General features: G+C 42.0%; 1 protein-coding gene across 2 annotated transcripts in view; it reads right to left on the bottom strand.

The window, feature by feature from the left end:
• Positions 1 to 6,886: 6,886 nt before the first annotated feature.
• Positions 6,887 to 23,387, bottom strand: part of LOC129758060 (protein transport protein Sec24A) — a 56,726-nt gene continuing 40,225 nt past the window's right edge. For both annotated transcript variants that reach the window (XM_055755486.1, XM_055755487.1), the window contains exons 3-15: positions 11,081 to 11,183; positions 10,885 to 11,011; positions 10,715 to 10,824; positions 10,417 to 10,648; positions 10,197 to 10,354; positions 10,063 to 10,136; positions 9,849 to 10,000; positions 9,531 to 9,784; positions 9,102 to 9,467; positions 8,822 to 9,033; positions 8,410 to 8,507; positions 8,203 to 8,341; positions 6,887 to 8,138 (exon numbers count right to left, since the gene is read on the bottom strand). In XM_055755486.1, the coding sequence (XP_055611461.1) occupies positions 8,027 to 8,138; positions 8,203 to 8,341; positions 8,410 to 8,507; positions 8,822 to 9,033; positions 9,102 to 9,467; positions 9,531 to 9,784; positions 9,849 to 10,000; positions 10,063 to 10,136; positions 10,197 to 10,354; positions 10,417 to 10,648; positions 10,715 to 10,824; positions 10,885 to 11,011; positions 11,081 to 11,183 (2,137 nt within the window). In that variant the 3' untranslated portion in view covers positions 6,887 to 8,026. The remainder of the gene's footprint in view (positions 8,139 to 8,202; positions 8,342 to 8,409; positions 8,508 to 8,821; positions 9,034 to 9,101; positions 9,468 to 9,530; positions 9,785 to 9,848; positions 10,001 to 10,062; positions 10,137 to 10,196; positions 10,355 to 10,416; positions 10,649 to 10,714; positions 10,825 to 10,884; positions 11,012 to 11,080; positions 11,184 to 23,387) is intronic.

Below are 23,387 nucleotides of genomic sequence, written 5' to 3'. Positions count from 1 at the left end.
CTTCCAAAACTACTGTTGTAGCATTATAATTAAGTTTGTGTAGCTATTTTATTTTGAGCGTGTAGTCCTACCATGTGAGTAAAAAACATACCAAAGAATGAGTGTATAGAAATAAGAGTGTAGCCGTCAAACGCGCACGTGGAGAAAACAACATAAACAAAGAGCAACGATCAACCACAATCATCAACAAGCAACCAGAACAAGAAAACGGTTAAGCGGTTAGATTCGCCATCGCGGTGAATAAAAAGTGCCTGCTATCATTGGAGTACCGGAACCGAAGCCAATCAAGGACGATATACCGGATTTGCTCAGTGAAAAGGTGAGACAGCGCGATCACTTTAATCGGATCAGATAAACCAATTGAGATTCCTCCAAATCCCAGACAACTGATTGTGAGCGACACGTAGCAGCATCGACCGAGCCAGCACCGACAAGATTCAACCTGTGCGGAAGCAACGGTAAAGCAGTAAGGATTCATTTTGTGTTTTATCTAAAAACTCGCCTCTCATCGTAGGTTGATGTTAGCGTTGTGCTGAGAGAAGTAGAGCGCGAAAGAACATTTGAAGCAGCGCAAACCAGGTAGTAGGGTGAGTGAAGCAAATTGAAAATCCCCTCCTACAAATGGTGTTAAGACACTTTCGACCTTACAGAGTACGCACGGAACTGCTGCCCTGGGATTCACCCATCCGACGTTGGGAATTGGAGGTGCCGGAAGAAAGCGACCCCTAGCGGGTGAGTAGCCAAATTACTGTGCTGAAAAGTAGTTTATATGAATCCAAAAGTAACAATCGGCAGGTCGTTTTTGGGAGCTGAGAAATACGCTTTTCGGGACTCGATTTTCGCCATCTTGGTTTTGCGAGTCCCGTTTTTGCGTAAGTAAGCTGCGGACGTAGAGAGAGCCCGCCGGATCGAGCCGGAAGTCGTCGGAAGTGCTCCGGGCAGCTGCGGTACGCCCGTCGAAGCAGTGAAGCCTGGCAGGGTTGCCAGTTCACCGGATACGACTGCAATACGAAAATTAAAGCTGTGATACACCTGTGCCGTCCAAGCAGCTGTGATATGATTGTTGTGCGTTTGATGTTAGAGTAGGAAAACGGGCCCGTGAGTAGTTATTATGTAAGCTAGCTTAAGTTTTTAAAACGTCGTGTGTAAGTAAATAATTATAATTGCTACAGATTTGGGTTTTGCGTGTTTGTGTTTTGGGTAAAAGTTAGCCGAGCAGCACACACTGAAAGTCAGTGGTGCTCAACTTGTTTCACTGTGATAGCATTCACTACGAGACGAAAAACTGCACTAAAACCTCTAACATTAGATGGGGAAGTGCTAAACTTCGAATCACAAGTGAAATATCTAGGAATCATACTAGACTCAAAACTATCATGGAACCCACAATTAGAGCATGTTATAGCCAAGGCTACAGCATCTCTGTGGGTCTGCCTCAAAGGAGTAGGGAAAAAATGGGGACTACGGCCGAAAATTATCCATTGGATATTTACAGCTATAATAAGACCCAAAATCTCTTATGCTTCTTTAGTATGGTGGACCAAAACTGTGCAAGCTACGGCTCGGAAGAAACTAGCGAAGCTTCAAAGAATAGCAACCCTAGCTATAACTGGCGCCATGCGAAGCACATCAAACGAGGCCCTTAATGCACTACTAAATATTCTGCCACTACATCAATTTATTGAACTAGAGGCAGAACGCAGTGCCTTGAGACTCTCCAAACATAAAACTCTCTATGAGGGGGATCTTACAGGACACCTAAAAATTCTGAAGATATTTAAAATAAACTCACTTATTGTAAAGAATGATGACTGGATGGAGCCCGTTTTCAACCTAGACATACCATACAATGTAACTATCAACGATAGGGACGTATGGGAGTCAGGTGGGCCTGCGGTTCCTTCCGGATCGATAAAATTCTTTACTGATGGTTCAAAAATGGATAAAAGAACTGGGGCAGGGGTGTTCGGACCTAGACTCAGGATCTCAATTCCTATGGGAAACTGGCCAACAGTATTCCAAGCAGAAGTTCAAGCAATTCTAGAATGCACTTTAGCCTGTTTGAAAAGAGGGTACAGGTACACAAGTATCTATATATTCTCTGACAGTCAGGCCGCTCTCCGAGCACTAAGTACATTTACATGTTACTCCAAGCTAGTATGGGAGTGTATTGTTGCAATAAGAAACCTGGCCATACGAAACAGAGTATTTTTATTCTGGGTTCCAGGCCACTGCGGTATCCTAGGGAACGAAGAAGCAGACCAGCTAGCTAGGGAAGGGTCTCAGGGCCTGTTTATTGGACCTGAACCTTTCTGCGGAGTATCGAGGAGTGCCTTGAATATGGAACTCAAGAACTGGGAAAGCACCACTATTGTCTCCAACTGGAGAACAGCAGAGGGAGCAGCTCAGGCGAAAAGATTCATTGAACCAAGCGCACGACTCTCCAAAAACATGTTGAAACTAAGTAAGCACGAGTTAAGTACTTACACAGGTCTCTTGACCGGACATTGTCCATCAAAACAACATCTAAAACGGATAAACATTATTCAATACGATGACTGTCGGTTCTGCGGGTTCGAAAAAGAAACTGCAGAGCATCTTCTATGCAACTGCTGCGCCCTCCTAAATAGGAGAGAGCGTGTACTTGGGGCAAAGTTAATAAGCGCACAAGACATATGGTTGCATATCAGCCCTAAGAAGGTTATATCATACATCTTTGATATCATACCCGATTGGGATAAAATGCTTAATCAGCAATCAACTGTCACTTCAACCCATAGTGCAGGTGAGCCTGATAGCATATAGTAACGCGGGGTAATTACCACAATAGATCAATTACTGGTCGCAGTGGGCTCTCCCCTACAAGGAAAAAAAAAATTAAATCATTAATCAACTCAGGTAAATCACCGATCAAGAGAATATGTAGCTCGTAAAAGGTTAAAAGTTTTTACATTTGTTTATTATTGGGTTTAAAAAAAATAGTGTAGAAATCTAAATCAAATCTGTTTTTTGTTCTGCATGTTACAAAAGAGAGAGCATATTAACCCTTCCTACCCCGTGCTTACGTGAGCGAGATGAAACGGATGGAGATAAAAAAAAAGACACCAACCCAACCCAACATCCACAGGAAAGGTCCCAAAACATATCGACCTACTGTGAAATTCTATTCATGGTGTTGGCCTGTACACCATGAACGCCGATGTAGAGGGGATTCTCCCGCACTTAGCTGAAAATGACGTAACAAAATTGAGCAACATTTAAGCAGTGATTTAAGCGTAGAATGAATTTTACCGTATCACACCTAATCTGTTCTCTTGTGGTCGGTACGATTTCGTTCTGTATTTTCAACAGATGAAATTACAGGACGATTTCAGGTCAGGAAAACAACTGTCAAATTCACCAGTAGAATCGAAACGAGATTTTCCTGTAATTTGCAGGAAGTTTCAAGCATTCATGTAGGTTCCGATATATTTTCAAATAATGCATAGATGCTCTTTTTTCGAATTGCAAAAAAAAATCTCTTTTCATTACATCTAGGGTACACACTAAGATTGCAATTATTCCCCTCGAGATAATTATTCTTCGAATCACAGTACACATTACTGCCTAGTTTCCACGAAATCCGAACGACAACCCACCCGGATTGTAAAACCCTTCATTTCCGCGGGAATTTAGGGTGGCATGCATACGAGCGCACAGGAACTAACCCCGTTAATTCAGGATAGTAACCCTGACAGGCCGGGGTAAGCTTGTGATAGCTTCGGACTCATTCAGCTTAGTGAAGTAAAGTTACGTTATCCCCAACGTCGATCTAAATTAGCGTCAGTCTCCAACTCCTTTGCAGAGCAGTCATTATCCGGGCGAGCCCATCGCTGACTGCATGCCATGTGTTGATGTCATCACACATCTTCTGCAACATGTTGTCCGCTGTCGTTTCTGGTTCGCAGGCGGCGAATATGTTGGCGCGTTCCTCTTCAAATCTTGGACAATAGAATACCACGCGTTCGAGTGTCTCGTCCACGTCACCGCATGTTAGGCAGACCGGCGAGGCCACTTGTCTGAACCTGTGGTGATACTTCATGAAGCATCCATGACCAGCCAGGGATTGCGTCATGTAAAAATCCACTTCGCCATGCTTTCTCTCCATCCACTCCTTGATATTTGGGATCTAACGATGGGTCCACCTTCCTTTTTCTGAGCTGTTCCACATCTGCTGCCAGTTGGCTATGGAGTTATCTTTGGCTCGTGTTCTGACGTTTTGCGTGGCTCTAGTTTCGTAGCATTAGGAGTCCTTTACCAACAAAACCGAGATGGGCATGACTCCTGCTACAACGCATGCAGCCACCGACGAAACGGTGCGCTATGCACTGATGACCCGCAAATTCATTCGCCTTTGTACACTGTTCAGTTTCTGCTGGTTATACTGGATGTTAGGACCAGATTTCCAAGCCGCCCCTCCATACCGAAGGATTGACGAAACCACACTTGAAATTATCCTCCGCTGGCTTCTTCGGATACTTGACTTATTCGCCATTATCCTCGTTAGTGCGGCTGTTGCTGTTGCCGCCTTCTTGCACACATATTTAAGCTCATATTTAAGCTCGCACTTTGATTCGATAGTACATGATCCAACTGTAATCCTGCTTGTTTGCGGTGAAATCAAACCCTTGAAGTGCATCCAGCTTTCTACCGCTTCTACAACTTCTCAAGCTCTTAGCTGGACGGTGACCCGTCGCTAGTAGCACGACGTCGTCCGCGAAACCAACCAACTTTACTCCCTCTGGCAGGCTCAATGTCAGCACCTCATCGTACGTAATATTCTACAGACCCGCCCCAGTATCGACCCTTGCGCTACTCCAGCTGTAACATCCATTTCCTGAAAGCCTTCGCTCGTCATGTACTGCAGCTTGCGGTTCTGGAAATAGTTTTCCACTAATTTGCACAGATATTTCGGTATCCTCGTTTGTATAAGCGAAGAAACAATCGCTGGCCAGCTGACACTATTAAAGGCGTTGCGCACGTCCAATGTTATTACCGCACCAAAACGATCCCCTCTTCTCTTCTTGATTCTGACTTCATTAGCCGTTTCGATGACAGTTCGAATGGCATCGACTGTGCATCGCCCTTATCGAAAGCATAATTGATTGTTGGACAACTCGCCTTCGCCCTCGGTGTACTGCTGGATACGAGTCAAGATCACCTTTTCCAGAACCTTTCCAACAGTATGCAGAAGCCACATTGGCATGTATGCCGTTGAGTTCCCCAATGGCTTTCCTGGTTTGGGCAGCAGAATCAGGTTCTGCCGTTTCCAAATATCTGGAAACATTCTTTCCTCTATTCAAATTTGCAGTGACGATCGGAACATTTCGGGAAATTCCATAATCGCGGCCTTAACTGCAATGTTCGGGATACCATCTGGACCCGGAGCCTTTTCCAGTTGAAGGGATTTGGCGATGTCGCGCAGTTCTTCCAACGATATTAACTCCTCCTCGCTTGTATCCCAGTCGTACGGGACTTGCGGCCAGCTATTGATATAATGATGAGAGAACAGCTCTCTCGTTATTTCCCTCAGTTTGTTGGAGCACATTCCAAGTGGTGTGCTACCGCTTTTGGTTTTTGCCATGACTATCCTGTAGGCATCGCCCCATGGTCGATCATTGGCATCAAGACAAAATTTCCTTAAACATGCCTTTTTATTCTCTTTAATTGCCTTGCCGAAGAAGTACCTCATTCCTAGGCCCACGCATTGAAATCCCCCGCGATAATAACGGGGCTTCGACCTGTGAACACCTCGACTATCTTATCCATCGTAGCGCTAAATTTCTCCAGGGTCTACCTCGGTGGAGCATAGGAGCTCTGTAGCTGCTGATTCAATCGACTTTGGCTATCACGAAGTCTTCCTCATTCGATGTGACCACTTCTTGTATGGGAAACTTTCCTGTCACCCAATTTGTGCCATTAAGGGCTCAGCTACTAACGCTGTGTTTAGCTTCTCTTTCACCGCTATCTGTCGCAGAAGCTGTTGTGCTTCGTAACAGTGGTTGAGGTTTATTTGGATTACTTCCAAGCCCTTGGTATCGCTGCTAGCGCCTTTTGGTAGGCAGGACACCTTGGGTTGCCAGTTACATGGTCACCAAATAAGACACTTCGCCGGCTTATTGCAACCTGTGATCCAGAATTGAGAGGACCCTGTCTCAATCGGGCCTAGATCTGATCTTCGCCGATCGTACACTGGTCGACTACCGCTTTCCTGACTTGATCTTCTGTCGTAATTTCGTCGAGGTTTTTGATACGGATGGTTACTTCGTGACTAAGCGCACGCACCTCCGCCTTCTCGCCTAGAACTTCCTCCGCTAGCACCTTGAAGGATGCACTCTTTGTTGCTGAACTTCGTTTCAACTCGAGGATCATCTCACCGGAATGAGTACGACGGATCCTCCTCACGTTTTCACCTAGTCCAGCAAGGTTTACGTCGGTCTGCATCTCACGAAGCACGTCCGCGTACGTACCTTCTGGCGCCTTAACTACGATAGCTTCACCTGTTTCTCTTACCCGGCTTCGCTGCTTCTTGGACTTGTGGTTTGTTTTCGTAGCTCTCTCCTTAAGGTGTTTGCGCGTCACTGTCTGCCATTCGGAGGGCGCTCCCTCGTTGGGTCTGTCGTCCGTGCCTTTCAATAGGACAGGGTGTCGAACCATCGGGTCTCGGGCCCTCTTCTTCACGGTGCCTCCTTATGAATGTTAATTTGGTTATTTTGATAAATGTAAATTTCAGTATTTGTTAAGTTGTGTATTATATGAGAATTGCACCTGAGAACCCAGTGAACCCTAACTTTTTTTTATTTTCAACTCTGATAATGTCATCGTACAAAGGAAAATACCTTTGAGCTTGAGGTCAATTCAATTTTATTTCATGATAACTTATATTTTCATAAGATTTTTTTACATATTCATCAAACATACACCCACGAATACTTTGTCACTCCTGCACATCTGTTTGCATACCTACAGTTTATTTCGAAAGGTTTTTCGAATACAATCAAAAGTGGCTCTTACGCAGAGAAACCTCCGCTATTCTAAGTGTTTCACCAAAATGCCAACCAAACGAAGAGACTAAGAATTAACTAACAACAAGAATATTATATTGATATTGACACAAGCTAAAGGGATAGCTACACAGGGGAAATTATTTACGATACAAATTGCTGTGAAAGCTGACAACCAAGTTTTTTCCTTTACAATGTTTTATGGAAATAGAAAATAGAGCCGAGGCTTTGAAAACACATGTTTCAAGTTGGAGTATTTCTGGCTTTTTTGACTCATGAATTTGTTTTTGAAAACATTAGAACATCTGATTTCTATTCTAAGATTAGCTAAGAATATGAGAATAGAACAAATAGTTCACTAGCATTGGTGCATTCGTTTCTGTCTATGCTTTCGGATTCCCCCACATATCTAAGTCGATTAAAAAATCTACAATTCGTTTAGTTGCTGCTTACTGGTTTGCACTAAATCGGTTCCGAAAAAAAATATGGGGCTCACCATGTTGCATCAAGTAAAGAGGTTTTTATTACGTTTTTTCTTTGTTTTACCCTTGCCTCATACATAGTATTAAATTTTTTACAGCTTCTTTTTATAATTGGTTATATTTGTTTTCTATTTAAACAGTCCTATTTGCTCATCAAATGTGGTTCTTAGCGTTTGAAGGTTGTTATTTTGCAGTCGTCAAAGTAGTATGAAGAATAGCTCCCTCGATTCATCTACTAATTATATGTTTTCTAGTTATTTGTTTTATCTAAATATATTATTGTTGTTTTACTTTATACACTTTCAACAACCAATATTTAGCTAACTTTTACTCGAAATGTTGATTATGATACAGAATTTGCTACAAGCTTAAGGTCCTGTTTTCACGAATAGTAAAACTTAACCCCTTTCCCTGCTTAGCCCCGCCGTTCGATAAATAATAGATCATAGTGGTTGTTTTGCGGTTTTTCTTTATCTACCTACGCTAAGACAGGCGCGGCCATTATTTTACCTGCGTTCTTAGATGCTGCAAAAATTCGTAGTAAGACAACGAACTCTGATTTCTATCGTCGACGAACTTTTCGCTGAACAGCGACCGAAACTGGCTGGTATCTCTGCGAATTTTTTTTTTTTATTATTAGCAATTCTTTAAATTTCTGTTAGAAGTCGTTTTCTTACCTGATAACTTGAATGTAGCTAGAGTACGGTTTCTCTTCGTTGATGCTGTCGATAAATGCAAATAGTGCTTCGCTAGCTGGCGTTTCCCGGCTGGGCAGTTCCATGCAGAAGTCCGGAATCTCCGATACAGCATTCACACCTGATGAATTTGAAAAATGTTATTTTGAAGAGTCGGATTTCAAGTTGTTTAAATTTTAAAAAAAATACCTAGAACGTCGTTGAGAATTTCAGGCGCCACGTTGGATCCTACGTAGATGAAAATATGAGGGCCACAATCTAACAGGAACATAGACCGAGAATCGAATCTGCAATAATAAATTGATATTAAAAATATTTAAGATTCTTAGTCAAATATCAGATTTCAAATTAAAATGTCAGATTTATAATCAATTTTAGATTTTGATCTCAAGATTTAGATTTCAGGTTTGGATTTAAACTTAATATTCGTAGCGTCTTCAAGATTTGTGAATAGCATACTTCAGACAAGTCTCGGGGAAAAGCATTCCCCAAAGGTCGCATTTCTAGGCTAGCACAACCAGGAGGTGAGTACACAACACCAATAAAAAGCTTTCGTGAACCAAGTTCTACACAATGTAATTCATATACGTTTTCTACTTACTTTTCGGCCGACAGCTGTAACCGAGGTGGCTCCACCAGATGTGCCTCTCCATCTATGCTACTTTCCTGGTTAGCGCTATGGAACAGACAATCCAACACGTAAAAGTCGGGATACACGTACCGGATCAGCTGGTCCAGAGGCATCGTTTTCATCTCGCCCATCGCAAACACCCGATCGTCCAGACGCGTACTGGTGCCTACCCGGAAAGCGGTCTGAAAGCGAAAATTAAACGAGGTAAGATCAAAATTTACCTTAAATGAAATCAAGTATTTGAACTTACATGCTTCAGCAGAGCCAAAATGTACAACGGTAACAGCGACAGATTTTCGGGGGCCACTATCGAACCGGAATTCTGCGGTAGGTTCTGTGCGATCTTGAATGCAATGAAGATATCGACAGTGGCATTGATAAAGGCATCTCTGGCGTCTGATAGGTTGGAACTTAGAGAACGATCAACGGCCATCTTAGCCAACAGGCCAGCTATGCACTGCGAATCGGCCGAGTACATGACCTCCGAAAGACTAGCCGTCACCGGTATGCATAGCGTGTGTACCCGAATTCTTCGCTCAGCTTTACTGCTGGTGTAGAGAAGTGCCGCCTGGAAGCATACCGTTTTGCAGTCGGCCAAACTTTCCTCGTATGAAATCTGTAGGATTTGACGAGTCAATTAGTTATAAACACTCAAAAGAAAGCTATAGAAGGTACAAACCTGCATTCCAAAGCCAGCATCTGGATTGACGTTCGGTAGCGAGAGCAGATCGGTTGACCGCACAAAGAAGTTACCGTGGAATGTGTGGATTGCCAGTCCGCGTGTGCACCGGACTCGCATGACTGCTTCGAACCCGATCTTCCGGGTCAGGTATCGCTCAAAACACTTCTGCAACGTCTTGACCAACTGTGGTTTCGAGGCACTGTACAGAGGGATGTGATGCATGCAGCCTCCGCTAAATTTACTTATTCCAGCTGAAATCAGAAGAGGTATTGTAAGTTAAACATCAATAAGTAATCTCAAAACTTCTTCACTCACAGATTGTAGCTAGATCACAGTATTGACTATTTAACAAGAACAAATCAACCGCGATCTGCTGGGCGGAACAGTCTAGGGCTAGACGTTTGTAGAAATCCGTGGCTGGTCCAAGATGGGCAACATCTTTTGACGATCGGTTGTTGGGGTCTTCTCTGCAATGATTAGAAAATTGGTGAGATATCAACCCGATGAAAGAGTCTGACAATCATTTTACCGAGATTGTAACGCTCCAGGTCCATAGTTTGGCAGACAGCATTGGAACACCGTAACTCGACCTCCCGACGCACTCTGCATAGGTAAAAACTGCATTAAGAAATCGTTCTACTTTAAACAATCATTGCAACAAACCATCAATTTGAAGGCAACTTGAAGCGCAGCTCCAAGCGCACTGTGAGTATCGTGAGCATGCTCAAATCGTTTCGGCAATTGGATCAGCAGATCCTTTATCAATTCCTTGCATTCCCGTAGATTGACCAGCAAGTTATCCGGGTATGGCAGGAAAACATCTGATGAAAAATCATACTCATGTAAATACCTTCAGAAAATCGATACACTCATCAATACGTACCATCAACATCCAGGATCGTAACCTCATGTGGCTGATTGTAGCTGTCAGCAATGTTGTAGAAGTGAATAGCACTGTTGAACGCAACAAATCCGACCTGAGTCCGGGCGTCTCCTGGTAAGCTATCCAGCTGTTCGATAAGGGTGTTACAAACTGTGGTTAGATACCCCGTTTGTTGAGCTAGCGAGGAAACGTCCAGCAAAAATAGGTAGATCGCTGGTTGGGGTGGTCGTAACTGAAAAATTTAAACATTTTTTAAAATTTCATTCAAGTCAAAATAAAAAAAAAGTAAACAACTAACCATATACTCGGAGGGAGCGATGAACTCGATTGTGCTTGACTTAATTTCCGGTCGCCTCGTTGGATCGCCATAGGTTTTTGTAACCGGATCGTATTGGAACTCCTCAGGCACTAGGAAGAAATGTTCAGAATTAATCCCTGTGTACATTTAACGAAAAAAGCTAAACTTACATTCATTCACCCGATAGCAAAGATTACACTTCCATTTTTTGCTGTCGACGAAGGAAACGAACGGGTTGATGTAGGTTCGGCAGGCTCGGCAGCGTACAATCGTGTTGCACGAAATTACCGGTAAATTCTGCGGGGGAAAAAGCGTGAAAATCGGGAAATATTTCTCGTTGATTTAGAGCTAACTATTTATACTTACGTTCAAATCCCGGAACGGATGGATTAACACACCCAATGGAAGGCGAGATTTTTGCAGCAGTTGGTTAGTTTCCGGAATTTTCGTTAGCGTACAGCGGAAAATGCTGGAAGCAGTAGATGAATTAGTATTCAAAAATATTAATTGACAACTAGGAGCGCAAATGCTTTATGCACGGAAATATACGACATAAACTAGTTGTAACTCTTTTCCTTAGAATTTTTGTAGTCTGGACAACATATTCTATATTTTTTTTTTTTTTTATTATTAAAACTAGTTTATTAAAGGCCTTTTACTTTTACAAAGTTTCAATGTGCCGAGTGTGTTCGTTTCACTAGGTTAGTAGGAAAGGGGGCCGTAATAGTCGCGGCGACTCAACAGTTAGAAAAAAAAAAATTTAAACAAGGGAAAAGGAAGGGGTTTTTGGGGTTATTCTCCAATATCAGTTTCCATTAGGGTCCAGTGGTGGCCTCCTGTAGCTGTGGTTTCGGTAGCTACGGTTCGGTATCGGTTTCCGATCTTCTGGCCAGCCTTCCTCAGGAATGTGTCGAACCCGTTGGATGAGAGGTGGTACTAATAAATAAACAAAACAGACATTAAATGAAGAACACACAAGGGGAGAGTTTACGTGGGTAAGCGGACTAAACGACCAAGTCAGACAGCTTGAGATATTTGTAAATTGGGAACAAATATCCAAAATCTAAGTTTGCCAAAATGTCTCGAATTGGAACACCAGGTAATCTACCTCGGGCCCTAAGGGTATCCAGTAGCCAAGCCCTCGTTTGACCATACCTTTCACACGTCCATACAACATGATCGATGTCGTGGTAGCTATCCCCACAAACGCAAACATTGGTTGCAGCGAGATTAATACGAAACAAGTGCGCGTCAAGCCGGCAGTGATTTGACATGAGCCGAGAAATCACGCGAATGAAATCGCGACTCATGTTGAAATGCTTAAACCATGCCTTCGTCGGAACCTTAGGGATAATCGTATGGAGCCAACGTCCCTTCGTGCCATTATCCCAGCTAGACTGCCAAGCGTTAATCGCTAAAGTGCGAGGTATTGAAAAGTATTCGTTATAAGTTATTATCCTCTCAAAGATTTCACCTTGTAACGCACCCACCTTAGCCAATGAGTCCGCCTTCTCATTGCCTTGTATAAGACAATGAGACGGGATCCAAGCTAAGGTAATCCTATACGAATTTTCGATCAGAGCGCCCAATATCCCTGAAATTTCCAGCAAGAAATGGGAAGAGCGCTTCATCAGTTTCATAGATCGAATCGCCTCAACGGAGCTGAGACTATCCGAATAGATGAAATAGTGGTCTACGGGCAGTGTGCGAATGTGTTCCAAGGTGCAGTAAATAGCGGCTAGCTCAGCAGTGTAAACGGAGCATGGCTCTCGAAGCTTGAACGAAGCTTCAAAGCCCTCATTATACACTGCGAAGCCAGTCGCGTTGTCGATTCTAGAACCATCAGTAAAGAACATTTTTATAGGATCAATTTCACGTACTTTTGAAGCAAAGATTGAAGGAATAATGTTGGGTCGGACGTGATCTGGTATTCCACGGATGTCAGCGGTCATGGACAGATCGAATCTTATCAAGGAACTGCTACTCGGGTAAAAGTGACTCGTGTCCGAATTTAATAAAGAAGGATTTATTTCTAATTGACTAAAAGTTTTATAATCATTTACATATTTTACTTGCGGATTAATATTCATAAGCCTTTCCAAATTTTCTATCACCAAAGGATTCATAGTTTCACTTCGAATTAGGAAACGTAGCGATAAATCGAAGAACCGATTTTTCAACGGCATTATTCCCGCCAGTACTTCGAGACACATCGTATGTGTCGACTGCATACAACCCATGGCAATACGCAAACAACGATACTGTATTCGTTCTAGTTTAATCAAGTGGGTATCCGCGGCTGACCCAAAGCAAAAGCTTCCATATTCTATGACCGACAGTATCGTTGTTTGGTATAACCTGATGAGGTCCTGTGGATGAGCACCCCACCAGGTTCCAGTAATCGTTCGAAGAAAATTGATTCTCTTTTGGCATTTTTGTGTCAAGTACCTAATATGTTTTCCCCAGAGGCATTTAGAGTCGAACCAGACACCCAAATATTTAAAACTAAGAGATTGAGTTAGAGTTCTACCCATCATAAGGAGCTCTATTTTAGGAGGGGAATGCTTCCTTGAAAAAACTACTAACTCGGTTTTACTAGGCGAAAACTCGATACCTAGATTCCTGGCCCAGTGTGATAAGTTATTTAGAGTTTCTTGCAAAGGAGGTTTTATTTGAGTGTCTGTTTTACCTGTGATATGAACAACACAGTCATCCGCAAGCTCTCGTAGCGTGCAATTTTGTGCCATACAACTATCGATTTCTCGGACATAAAAGTTGTATAGCAGGGGGCTTAAACATGAGCCTTGGGGTAGACCCATGTAACTAATTCGTTCAACTTTGGTTTCTCCATGGCTAAAATGCATGATTTTTTCAGACAACAGGTTATATAGAAAATTGTTCAAAATTGGTGAAAGTCCGCAAGAGTTAAGATTACTAGATAGCACTTCTATGGACACCGAATCGAATGCCCCTTTGATGTCCAGAAATACTGCCCCCATCTGCTCTTTTTGGGCAAACGCCAATTGAATGTCTGATGAAAGTAATGCTAGACAGTCGTTCGTACCCTTGCCTCTACGGAATCCAAACTGTGTACTTGACAACAGATTGTTTGATTCAACCCATTTATCCAGCCGAAAGAGAATCATTTTTTCAAGCAATTTCCGGAGACACGAGAGCATTGCAATCGGCCTATACGAATTGTATTCAGAAGCTGGTTTTCCCGGTTTCTGGATGGCGATGACTTTCACTTGTCTCCAGTCATGCGGAACAATGTTCAGCTCCAAACACTTATTGAATAAATTCAACAAGCGTTTCTTGGCGGTATCTGGCAGATTCTTCAACAAGTTGAATTTGATTCTGTCCAGTCCGGGAGCTGAATTGTTGCAAGACCAGAGCGCAAGTGAAAGTTCGACCATCGAGAATTGATCCTCCGTTTCGGAACTATTCTCTGTATCCCGATAGTGTTTCTGAGGTGGTGCTGCATCCGGGCAGACCTTTTTCGCGAACTGTATCAGCCATCGACTTGAACTTTCTTCAGTTTCGTTCGAAGGAGTGTGATTTCGCATGTTTCGTGCCGTTCTCCAAAGCGTGTGCAAAGACGTTTCTCGAGATAACCCATCCACGAATCGCCGCCAGTACCCCCGTTTCTTGCCCCTGATCAAGTTCTTGAACTTGCGTTCCAAGGCTAAGTAACGTTGAAACTTCTCTGGCAATCCGGTTCTGCGAAACTCAACAAACGCCTTGCACTTTTCACCTCGCGCGCGTGAGCAATCTCCATCCCACCACGGAGTAGGAGGCCGTTTCTGTATCGTCGAGCTTTCATTCCGTCTGACCTGTGCTCCGATTGCACAGTCCACAATTGTTCCAGAAATAAAACTGTACTCTGCCTCCGGAGGCAGTTCGTCTGTTGAGTCGATGGCTTCAATGACATCCGATGCATACTTTTTCCAATCTATATTCCTTGTGAGGTCATAAGGAATATTGATTTCTTCGGGTGGACTACGACCACTGATGATAGAAATATTGATAGGCAAATGATCGCTTCCCTGAGGGTCTTGGATTACCTTCCACGTACAATCCAAACTCAGAGAGGAAGAAGCTAAAGAAAGGTCTAAAATACTATGCTGTGATTGGGATCCATTAATTCGAGTCACTTCCCCATTGTTTAAGACAGTCATGTTGAAGTCGTCGCACAGCTCATAAATAATGTTAGCACGATCATCATCACGTGAGCTACCCCAGCCCACGCCATGGGAGTTGAAGTCTCCCAGAACTAGTCGGGGTTCTGGAAGAAGTGAAATAATATTCGCCAATTGGTTCCCGCTCACGCTTGAATTTGGCGGAATATATACCGAGGCTAGGCAAAGGTCTTGGCCTTTAATTCTAGCTTGGCAACTGACGACTTCAATACCTGGAGATGGTTGTAAGGGAATACGATAGAAAGAGTGGCATTTCTTGATCCCCAAAAGAACACCACCCCCTCTTTGACCATCACGGTCCAGGCGAATAATGTTGTGGCTGTGGAAGTTAAAATCTACGTTAGGAGAAAGCCAAGTTTCGCATAAGGCGAATACATCACAATTCAAATTGTGTACCAAAGCTTGAAAAGAGTCTAATTTTGGTAGAATACTTCTGCAGTTCCATTGTAATAAAGAAACAATTTCTCTTCCCTCATTGAATGAATTAGCCATCAAGAGAAATTGTTTCTGAAATGAGGGTCATGGTAAGAGCTTTCTTTTTTAAAATTTCTCTCAAAAGGGGTACAAAAATATTGATCATAGTCCTCCATCCTGCAGGTACGCTGAAGAAGTCCAGGATGAATGCAACGATTTCCGAGAATTTCATCTTACCATCGGCCGAAAAGCTGGGAAAACCATTCGACGATGGATCAGATGCAGTTTCTCTGGGAATTGTTGCATTCTTGTTAACTACTGATGGGCCTGAAGTTTGAAGGAAAGCCTGGGGTTTTGACTTCCCAGAAAGTGGAGGGAAGTCCTTCGGGGAAGGATTAAAACCCGGAGGACTCTGAATAGAAGGGGCAGAATTACTATTTCCACTTTGAGGATTTCTGTTAATTTTAACTTTGCTGGCAGCTAATCTGGTTTGTGTTTTAGTAATGCGTTTCCTTTTTGGAGCCTGTGAAACATTATTTTTTGAAAATGGCCCAGTTGATGTTCCTTCACATGGGTCCTCCCCTTCGGACTCATAATCACTTAGAAGGTCAAACTGGTTCTCTGAGACGATTGGCAAAGACTTCAAAACCATATCTCTATAGGACATTTTTACACGATTTTTTAAAGAAGTCTTGATTTTTTCCCGGCGCGATATGTACTTCGGACACGCCGAGAGAGCATGAGATGCTTCACCAGTGCAATACAAACACCTGCTTGCTGCTTGTATTGTACACGAAGCTTCCTCATGCTTCTCCCCGCACTTAGAGCAGCGTGCCTGATTGCAGCAGTAGGCGGCCGTATGATCCAACTGCTTGCACTTCTGGCAGAACATGACCGAAGGCACATAAAGTCTCACAGGTAGACGAACCTTTCCGATCGCAACGTAATCAGGAAGTGCAGTGCCGGAAAAGGTAACCCGAAAAGAGTTCGACAGGGAAAACTTCCGTTTTTCCCCCTCGCCAGATGCTGACATTAGTTGACGCGCGTCCAACACCTTGACCGTTGGAAGAGCAGGATCCTTGAATCGGCCAACCCCTGATTCCATTAGGTCATCGACGGTCAAACCCTCTTCGGTTACCACTCCGTCGATTTCCACGTCACGAGCGGGAACGTAAACGCGGTACTCGATCGTAAACCTCTCGTCACAAGCAATGGCGTTTGCTTCCTTCAGACTACCAGCGACAACGCGCATCTTGTTCCGACTCATCGACTGGTAGTTGATTATGGAAGGGTATGATCGGTCGAGGGTTCGGGAGATTGAAATCACGTTAAGTGGTTTCCCATTCGGTTTGGGCCGGATGTAGACCACCCAGGGACCTTTCGATTGAGATTGGTAAACCCGACGGCGAGGTGAAGCATTTGTCAACTTTGACACATTATCAGGGGGAGAATCTATTTGGTCTGATTTTTGGGAAATAATTTCTTTGCCGAAAATGAAGGGTGTTGAGGGGGTAGTAGGTTGAGAAACGGGGGTAGGGGAATCCTCCGTATCCGATATGTACATAGGAGGGTTGACGGTATTGGGGGAATTGTTTCCAAAATTCAACTCCCCGGATTGAATTTCTTCACGAAATGGAGGATGCTTATCGTCCTCGCCGTCGTCATCCACTTGTCGGTTGGTTTCCGACATAATGGGTCACAGTGGGGGGCGAAACAAAACAAAAGGGCGGAATGATAGATGAAGAAAGGAAAAATGAATAACCAAAAAATGATAACAATAAAATAAAAAATACTTATTTATATGATACAAAAAAGAATAGAAAAGAAGAAACAAGTTATGGGAGGGCACAAGATCAAAATTATTAGAAAAAAAAAAACAATTATTGGTTATATAAATGAATTATACTTAGCAATTTCTCTAAGAAATTATAGCAGCTCAATCCACGTCGAACACGTGCTTCTGCTTATGGCTGCCTATTGTGCTGATATCAGCTGGCGCCGACGGCCTTGAAAAAATCTCAACGCTATTGTTCAGGAACCATCTATGATGAGCGGGGCACACAATTTTAGAAAAAAAAAACACTTTTTTAATTGGGAAATCACGACCCTAACGGTGTACACAACCGGATTCAGAGGGAACACTTTCGCACACACTACTTTTTCGCGATTTGCTATCGAGCGGGAAACTAAAACACGTCCGCCTGTGGCGAGTAATGCGAGACGAATGTGATATCACAAAATTTGGCATATTCTATATGTGAAATATAAATTTCACGCGAGAAATATTTCTGGAAATACTCTTAATTTGATCATTATTTTATGTCTCAAATCTTGTCATTTTCTCCTTTGCAAAGATAATTTGATAAACAGAATCGATATAATCAAAAGGAACACAGCCCGCTTAAGGCTGAATAAGCATTCAAGATCCCTTCTATGGAACTTTTGATTGTTCGGAAAAATACCTAAGATTTTGAACATTCTCTAGTTGCTTATTGCTGAGATTCACACACAATTTTCTACGTTTCAACCAATTTGAAATATTTTTCAAATCAGCTGCTGTTATCGGGTTTACGAAGCCCAATCACTACCATTCTAGTGAAAGTTTTTTTTTTTAAGAAATCAACAGCAAGCTGGCATTCTTCCCAAAATATTAGTGAAAGACTGAATCATTCGCAAATAATTGAAAACAACCTTATTGTAAACACTTCTCCAGATCAATGATATACAGTATAAATAAAAAGAAACCAAACACACCTCCTTAGGGGTCACCTAAATACATCAGTTAAGAACCTATTTGCAATATTCTCAATATTGATCTTCCAATAACGAAGTATCGAATTCACTTTAGATTATGTTGATGTTTGTTTACCCGAACACACTTTGAAGCCTGAATCTATAGCAAAAATGGAACCAAAATGAGGTATCAACACATAATGATAGCATTTTTTGGTGTTGAGTTTGAAGCGCTTACAAAACAAGGCACACCCCAGAAGCCAATTCCTACTTTGAAAGATGGAGATAAACTTTTAACTAACGCAGAAAAAGCTAAAAAATTAGCCCAACAATTTGAGTTTGCTCATGATTTTAATTTAAACGTTGTAAGTCCAATTGATGCTCAAATTTCCCTAGAATTTGATGATATTCTTTCTAAACAAAATGTCTGTGAAGGTTCTTGTGAGACAAATATTGATGAACTTACGATTGATTTGAACAAAATTTAAAAATATGAAAGCTCCGGGTGAAGATGGGATTTTCTATATTCTTATTAAAAAGTTGCCTGAAAACACTTTAAATTTATTAGTTAAAATCTTCAATAAATGTTTTCACTTGGCTTATTTTCCAAATAAATGGAAAAATGCAAAAGTAACTCCAATTTTAAAACCTGGAAAAAGTGCTTCAGAGCCTTCAAGTTATCGACCAATTAGTTTGCTTCCTTCTTTAAGTAAACTATTTGAGAGAGTTATTTTGAATAGAATTGTTATGTATGCAGTCTGGTTTGGACGTATGGATTTTTCTGGGTGTGGAAGTAAGAAAAATAAGAGCAGAATAAAAAAGTAACAGAAAAGTAATCGCGCGTTTTTCATTAGGCTCTTCCGATTATTTCGTTAATTTTAAAGTAAAACTAATTAGTAAATAATTAGTACGCGATATTTCTTCGGTTTTCGCACTCTTAATTCTCCGGTAGAATTAACCCACATACACAAGAACTGGTGTCAGAAGTGGGATTAATCGAAAAATCATCCGCACCGAAAAAGTGAGGTTACGAAAACCTTCTTCTGCACTTCGCTGATGATGAATGATCCAGATTTCATGGAGGCGCTGTCCTCAATGATCGCACAGGCCCTTAAAGCATCCATTGGGAATGCTGTTCAGCAAGCGCAAGCCGACCAACATCTTCCGGCCGGGGAAGCCGCCGTTCCAATGCCAAGAGTTCCTTCGTTCACCATGTCCGAGTTCCGCTCAACAGACGGGACCTCCGTTACTGATTACTTCAGCCGATTCGAGTGGGCGCTGCAGTTAAGCCATATTCCTGAAGCACAGTACGCCAATTTCGCCCGAGTACACATGGGGACAGAGCTTAACAACGCTTTAAAGTTCCTCGTCACTCCCCGGCAACCTGCGGAAATACCCTATGAGGAATTACGGACCACACTGTCAAACCACTTCGATCGAAAAAGGAATAAATTTGTGGAGAGCGTTAAATTCCGACAAATTATTCAACAACCCGGTGAGTCCGTTGCTCAATTCGTCCTACGACTGAAACAGGGAGCTGCTTACTGTGAATACGAAGAGTTTCTGGACCGAATGCTTATTGAACAATTATTGCATGGTCTGGAAGCACGAGATATCTGTGACGAGATCATCGCTAAGAAGCCGGAAACATTCAGTGCTGCGTACGACATCGCACACTCACTGGAAGCAACAAGAAACACAACACGAGAAATCAGCAACACCAGCAATACTCCTTCCCCAGATCCGGAATCAACTAACAAGCTCGGCTACGAGAAGCCGAAGACGAAAAAGTTCTCAAAATCACTACACCGGTCACCACCGCGGAAGCCGAATGAAAGCCCTTCGAATAACGCTGCTGGATCCAGTTTCTGTTACGGTTGCGGAGGTCAGCATCTTCGAAGCCAATTTCGTTTCCGCGACGAACAATGCCGGAACTGCAACAAGAGAGGACATATCGCTAAAGTTTGCCGCTCGTTAAAATCAATCTCACGAAATTCTTCTGCCGACCAGGTTGAATTGCATGAGATGCCTTCATCCGAAGTTGATTTTGTACAGTCCTTCAATCAAGTTCATCAAATCCCGGTCATGGGGAAAAAGATGATTAATGTAAAAATCGATGGTAATCCTCTAGAAATGGAATTAGATACAGGGGCACCGTGTGGACTTGTTGGAGAAATCGAATTACGAAAAATTAAGCCGAAATTTACGTTATTACCAACGGATAGACGATTCTCCAGCTATACAGGTCATCGCATCCATTGTCTTGGTCGTCTTCCTGTGAACGTATCCATGGGATCTACAACGCGCAGATTGAACTTGTATGTGGTATCTGGTACTTCGGAAGCTCTCTTCGGGCGAGAGTGGATAACTCATTTCACCGACTAGATTGACTGGAATGACATGTTCTCTTCTAATTCGTGCATCAACAGTGTCACTAGCATTAGCACAGATCAAGCAGCCAAACTATCAAAACTTCTGGAAAATTTTGAAAATATCTTCAGTGAGGTTCCGGGAAAGCTCGAAGGTCCATCAGCAAAGGTTCACCTCAAACAAGAAGCATCTCCAGTGTGCGCCAGAGCACGGGAAGTTCCTCTTGCTCTACGCGACCGGTACGCTGCGGAGATAGAAAAAAAGGTTGCCTCAGGGTTCTACGAAAAAGTTGATTACTCCGAGTGGGCGTCACCGACGCATATCGTCATGAAGAAGAATGGAGGTATGCGGATCACAGGTAACTATAAACCAACAGTTAACCCTAAAATGATTATTGACGAACATCCCATACCCAAAATCGAAACAATTTTCAACAAAATGAGAGGAGCTGCATTATTTTGTCATTTGGACATAACTGATGCATACACGCACCTGCCAATTGACGACGAGTTTCGTCATGTGCTAACCCTCAACACTCCGACGCATGGGCTTATCCGACCAACAAGAGCTGTATACGGAGCCGCAAATATACCCGCCATTTGGCAGCGACGCATGGAGGCTGTTCTTCAAGGTTTGGATCATGTGGTCAATTTCTACGATGACATTATCGTCTTTGCCAAAGACTTCGAGGAGCTCATGCTGACTCTTACTGCAACCATGGACAGGATTAGGCAACACGGCCTACGGCTCAACCGGAAAAAATGCATCTTTGCTACGCCATCCCTCGAGTGCCTGGGCCACCGAATTGATCGCCACGGTCTACACAAATCCGAAAAGCACATTGAAGCGATTCGGGATGCACCACGTCCGACAACGCCGGAAGAACTGCAGCTTTTTCTGGGTAAGGCAACCTACTACAGTGCATTTATACCTAATCTTTCAGTGCGAGCCAAGAGCTTACGTGAAATGATACTTACAGAACCATTTGAATGGACATCCGAAGCTAATGAGGCTTACCAAGATTTGAAACAAGTTTTGATATCACCCCAAGTACTCATACAGTACGATCCTACCCTTCCGCTGATTCTAGCAACCGATGCTAGCAAAACGGGCCTCGGAGCTGTACTTTCTCACCGACTTAGCAACGGAACTGAACGCCCGATTGCTTACGCTAGTTGTACCATGTCCAGTACTGAGCAACGATATCCGCAAATCGATAAAGAAGCCCTTGCCATCGTATGGGCAGTGAAAAAGTTTTTCTATTACCTCTACGCACGTAAGTTTACCTTAATCACGGATCACAAGCCATTAACTCAAATCCTTCACCCAGAAAAATCCCTGCCTACACTGTGCATTAGCCGAATGGCTAACTATGCGGACTATCTAGCGCATGGGTGGCCAAACAATGGCCCGCGGGCCACATGTGGCCCGCGACTAACTTTTTGTGGCCCGCGAAGCTCTTTTTGGAAAAACCATGATCTAAGGATTTGACATTTTCTTGGTCTGCGTATGTCATTTGTATAAATATATCTGAATCTACACTAACAAAATTTAAAACAGAGATCTGAAAACCTCCTTGAAGTGATATAAGCCAAAGGGATCAAAGTGTTTAAAAACTAATTTCGAGAAAACATGCTTTTAAATTATTGTGTTTGGCCATTTTCCATTTATTTTTCGAACAGTTGTAATATTTTTCTCGAGCGTACAAGTATGAGGATATAATTATTAAAATCTTAAAACTTCACCAAATTTAATTTGAATCATCGAGAATCGTTTCGTATTATTTACTCAAAATCGAACATTTTTGCACTTACATATACGTCTTTAGCTCTGAGGGTCTCATATAGTTTTACCAAAAAGTATACCTTCACTGAAATTATGGTTTTCAAGTTATCAAAATTTTTCGGTTTTTGACAAATTATCTGTGAATCCTATAACAAATTTTTTAATGTTTACCGATTGGTATTTGGTAACTACATATCATTGGTTTAAAGAGCATTCAAGCAGACGCTAGTCTTAATATTGAGAAATTTGAATAGCCTCAAAAAGATAGTAAGATCGTATCAAAATCATTTGAAATTTGTAAAAAAAAAAATTAACGAATCTTATCAACTTTATAATTAAAACAATAATTTTACATCAACTTCAACCATTCGTAATTTGAATTCTATTTCAACAACTTCGTTCATCCATCCAAATTTAATAACTTTTTTAAAAATTGTAAAATATCGAAAGTTTGCTGTGAACATTTTTCACAGCAGTTATTTTTTGCTTAGCTTTATGAAAATTAAACCAACTCCAAATATATTTTAATTGGCATGTTGTTTTGTATTTATGTACAAGAACATCAATAATGAAAAACTATACAGAGTTTACAGTTCGGTAGTAGAATTCAACTAGAATCGGTTTTTTACTGACAAATCTCTCAGAAGAACAAATTTTTTCCCAAATTTTAAACTTACAAAAAGTGCAATAATTATATCAAAGAATCAAGTTCGTATTCATCCTGTTTATAAAATGCTTTTCCAATATACTTTTCAAATCGCTGTACTGGAAAATTTAAAAATAGTTGGATTGAGTTGAGGTTGAGTTCCGTACTTTGAAAAATCAATCTTATTTATGATATTACTAGAGTTCGTTGAAAAAGTATTCTTTTCAATGTCAAAAGCATGTGACGTTACTTTATATCAACGATTAAAACCTGCGGGATTTTTTTTTTAATTTGTCTACAAAATTTTTCTTACAAGAACGGTAAACTTGAAAACTTTGAAAAAAGGGCGGTCATTTTTTAATACTTAGAGACCATGAAATTGACTTAATATTCATTGTAGTCACACTATTTCACATACTTGGGATGAATAAACCAAGGAAGTTTTAATTGCCTTGAAATGATTGATCTACATAAGTTGGAAGGGATAAATCTTTTTGAATTGCATAATATTCCTATAATTTTTAAT

Source organism: Uranotaenia lowii, chromosome 3, assembly GCF_029784155.1.
Source record: "Uranotaenia lowii strain MFRU-FL chromosome 3, ASM2978415v1, whole genome shotgun sequence".
NCBI classification, from domain to species: Eukaryota; Metazoa; Arthropoda; class Insecta; order Diptera; family Culicidae; genus Uranotaenia; species Uranotaenia lowii.
This window is presented reverse-complemented; position numbering and strand designations above follow the sequence as displayed.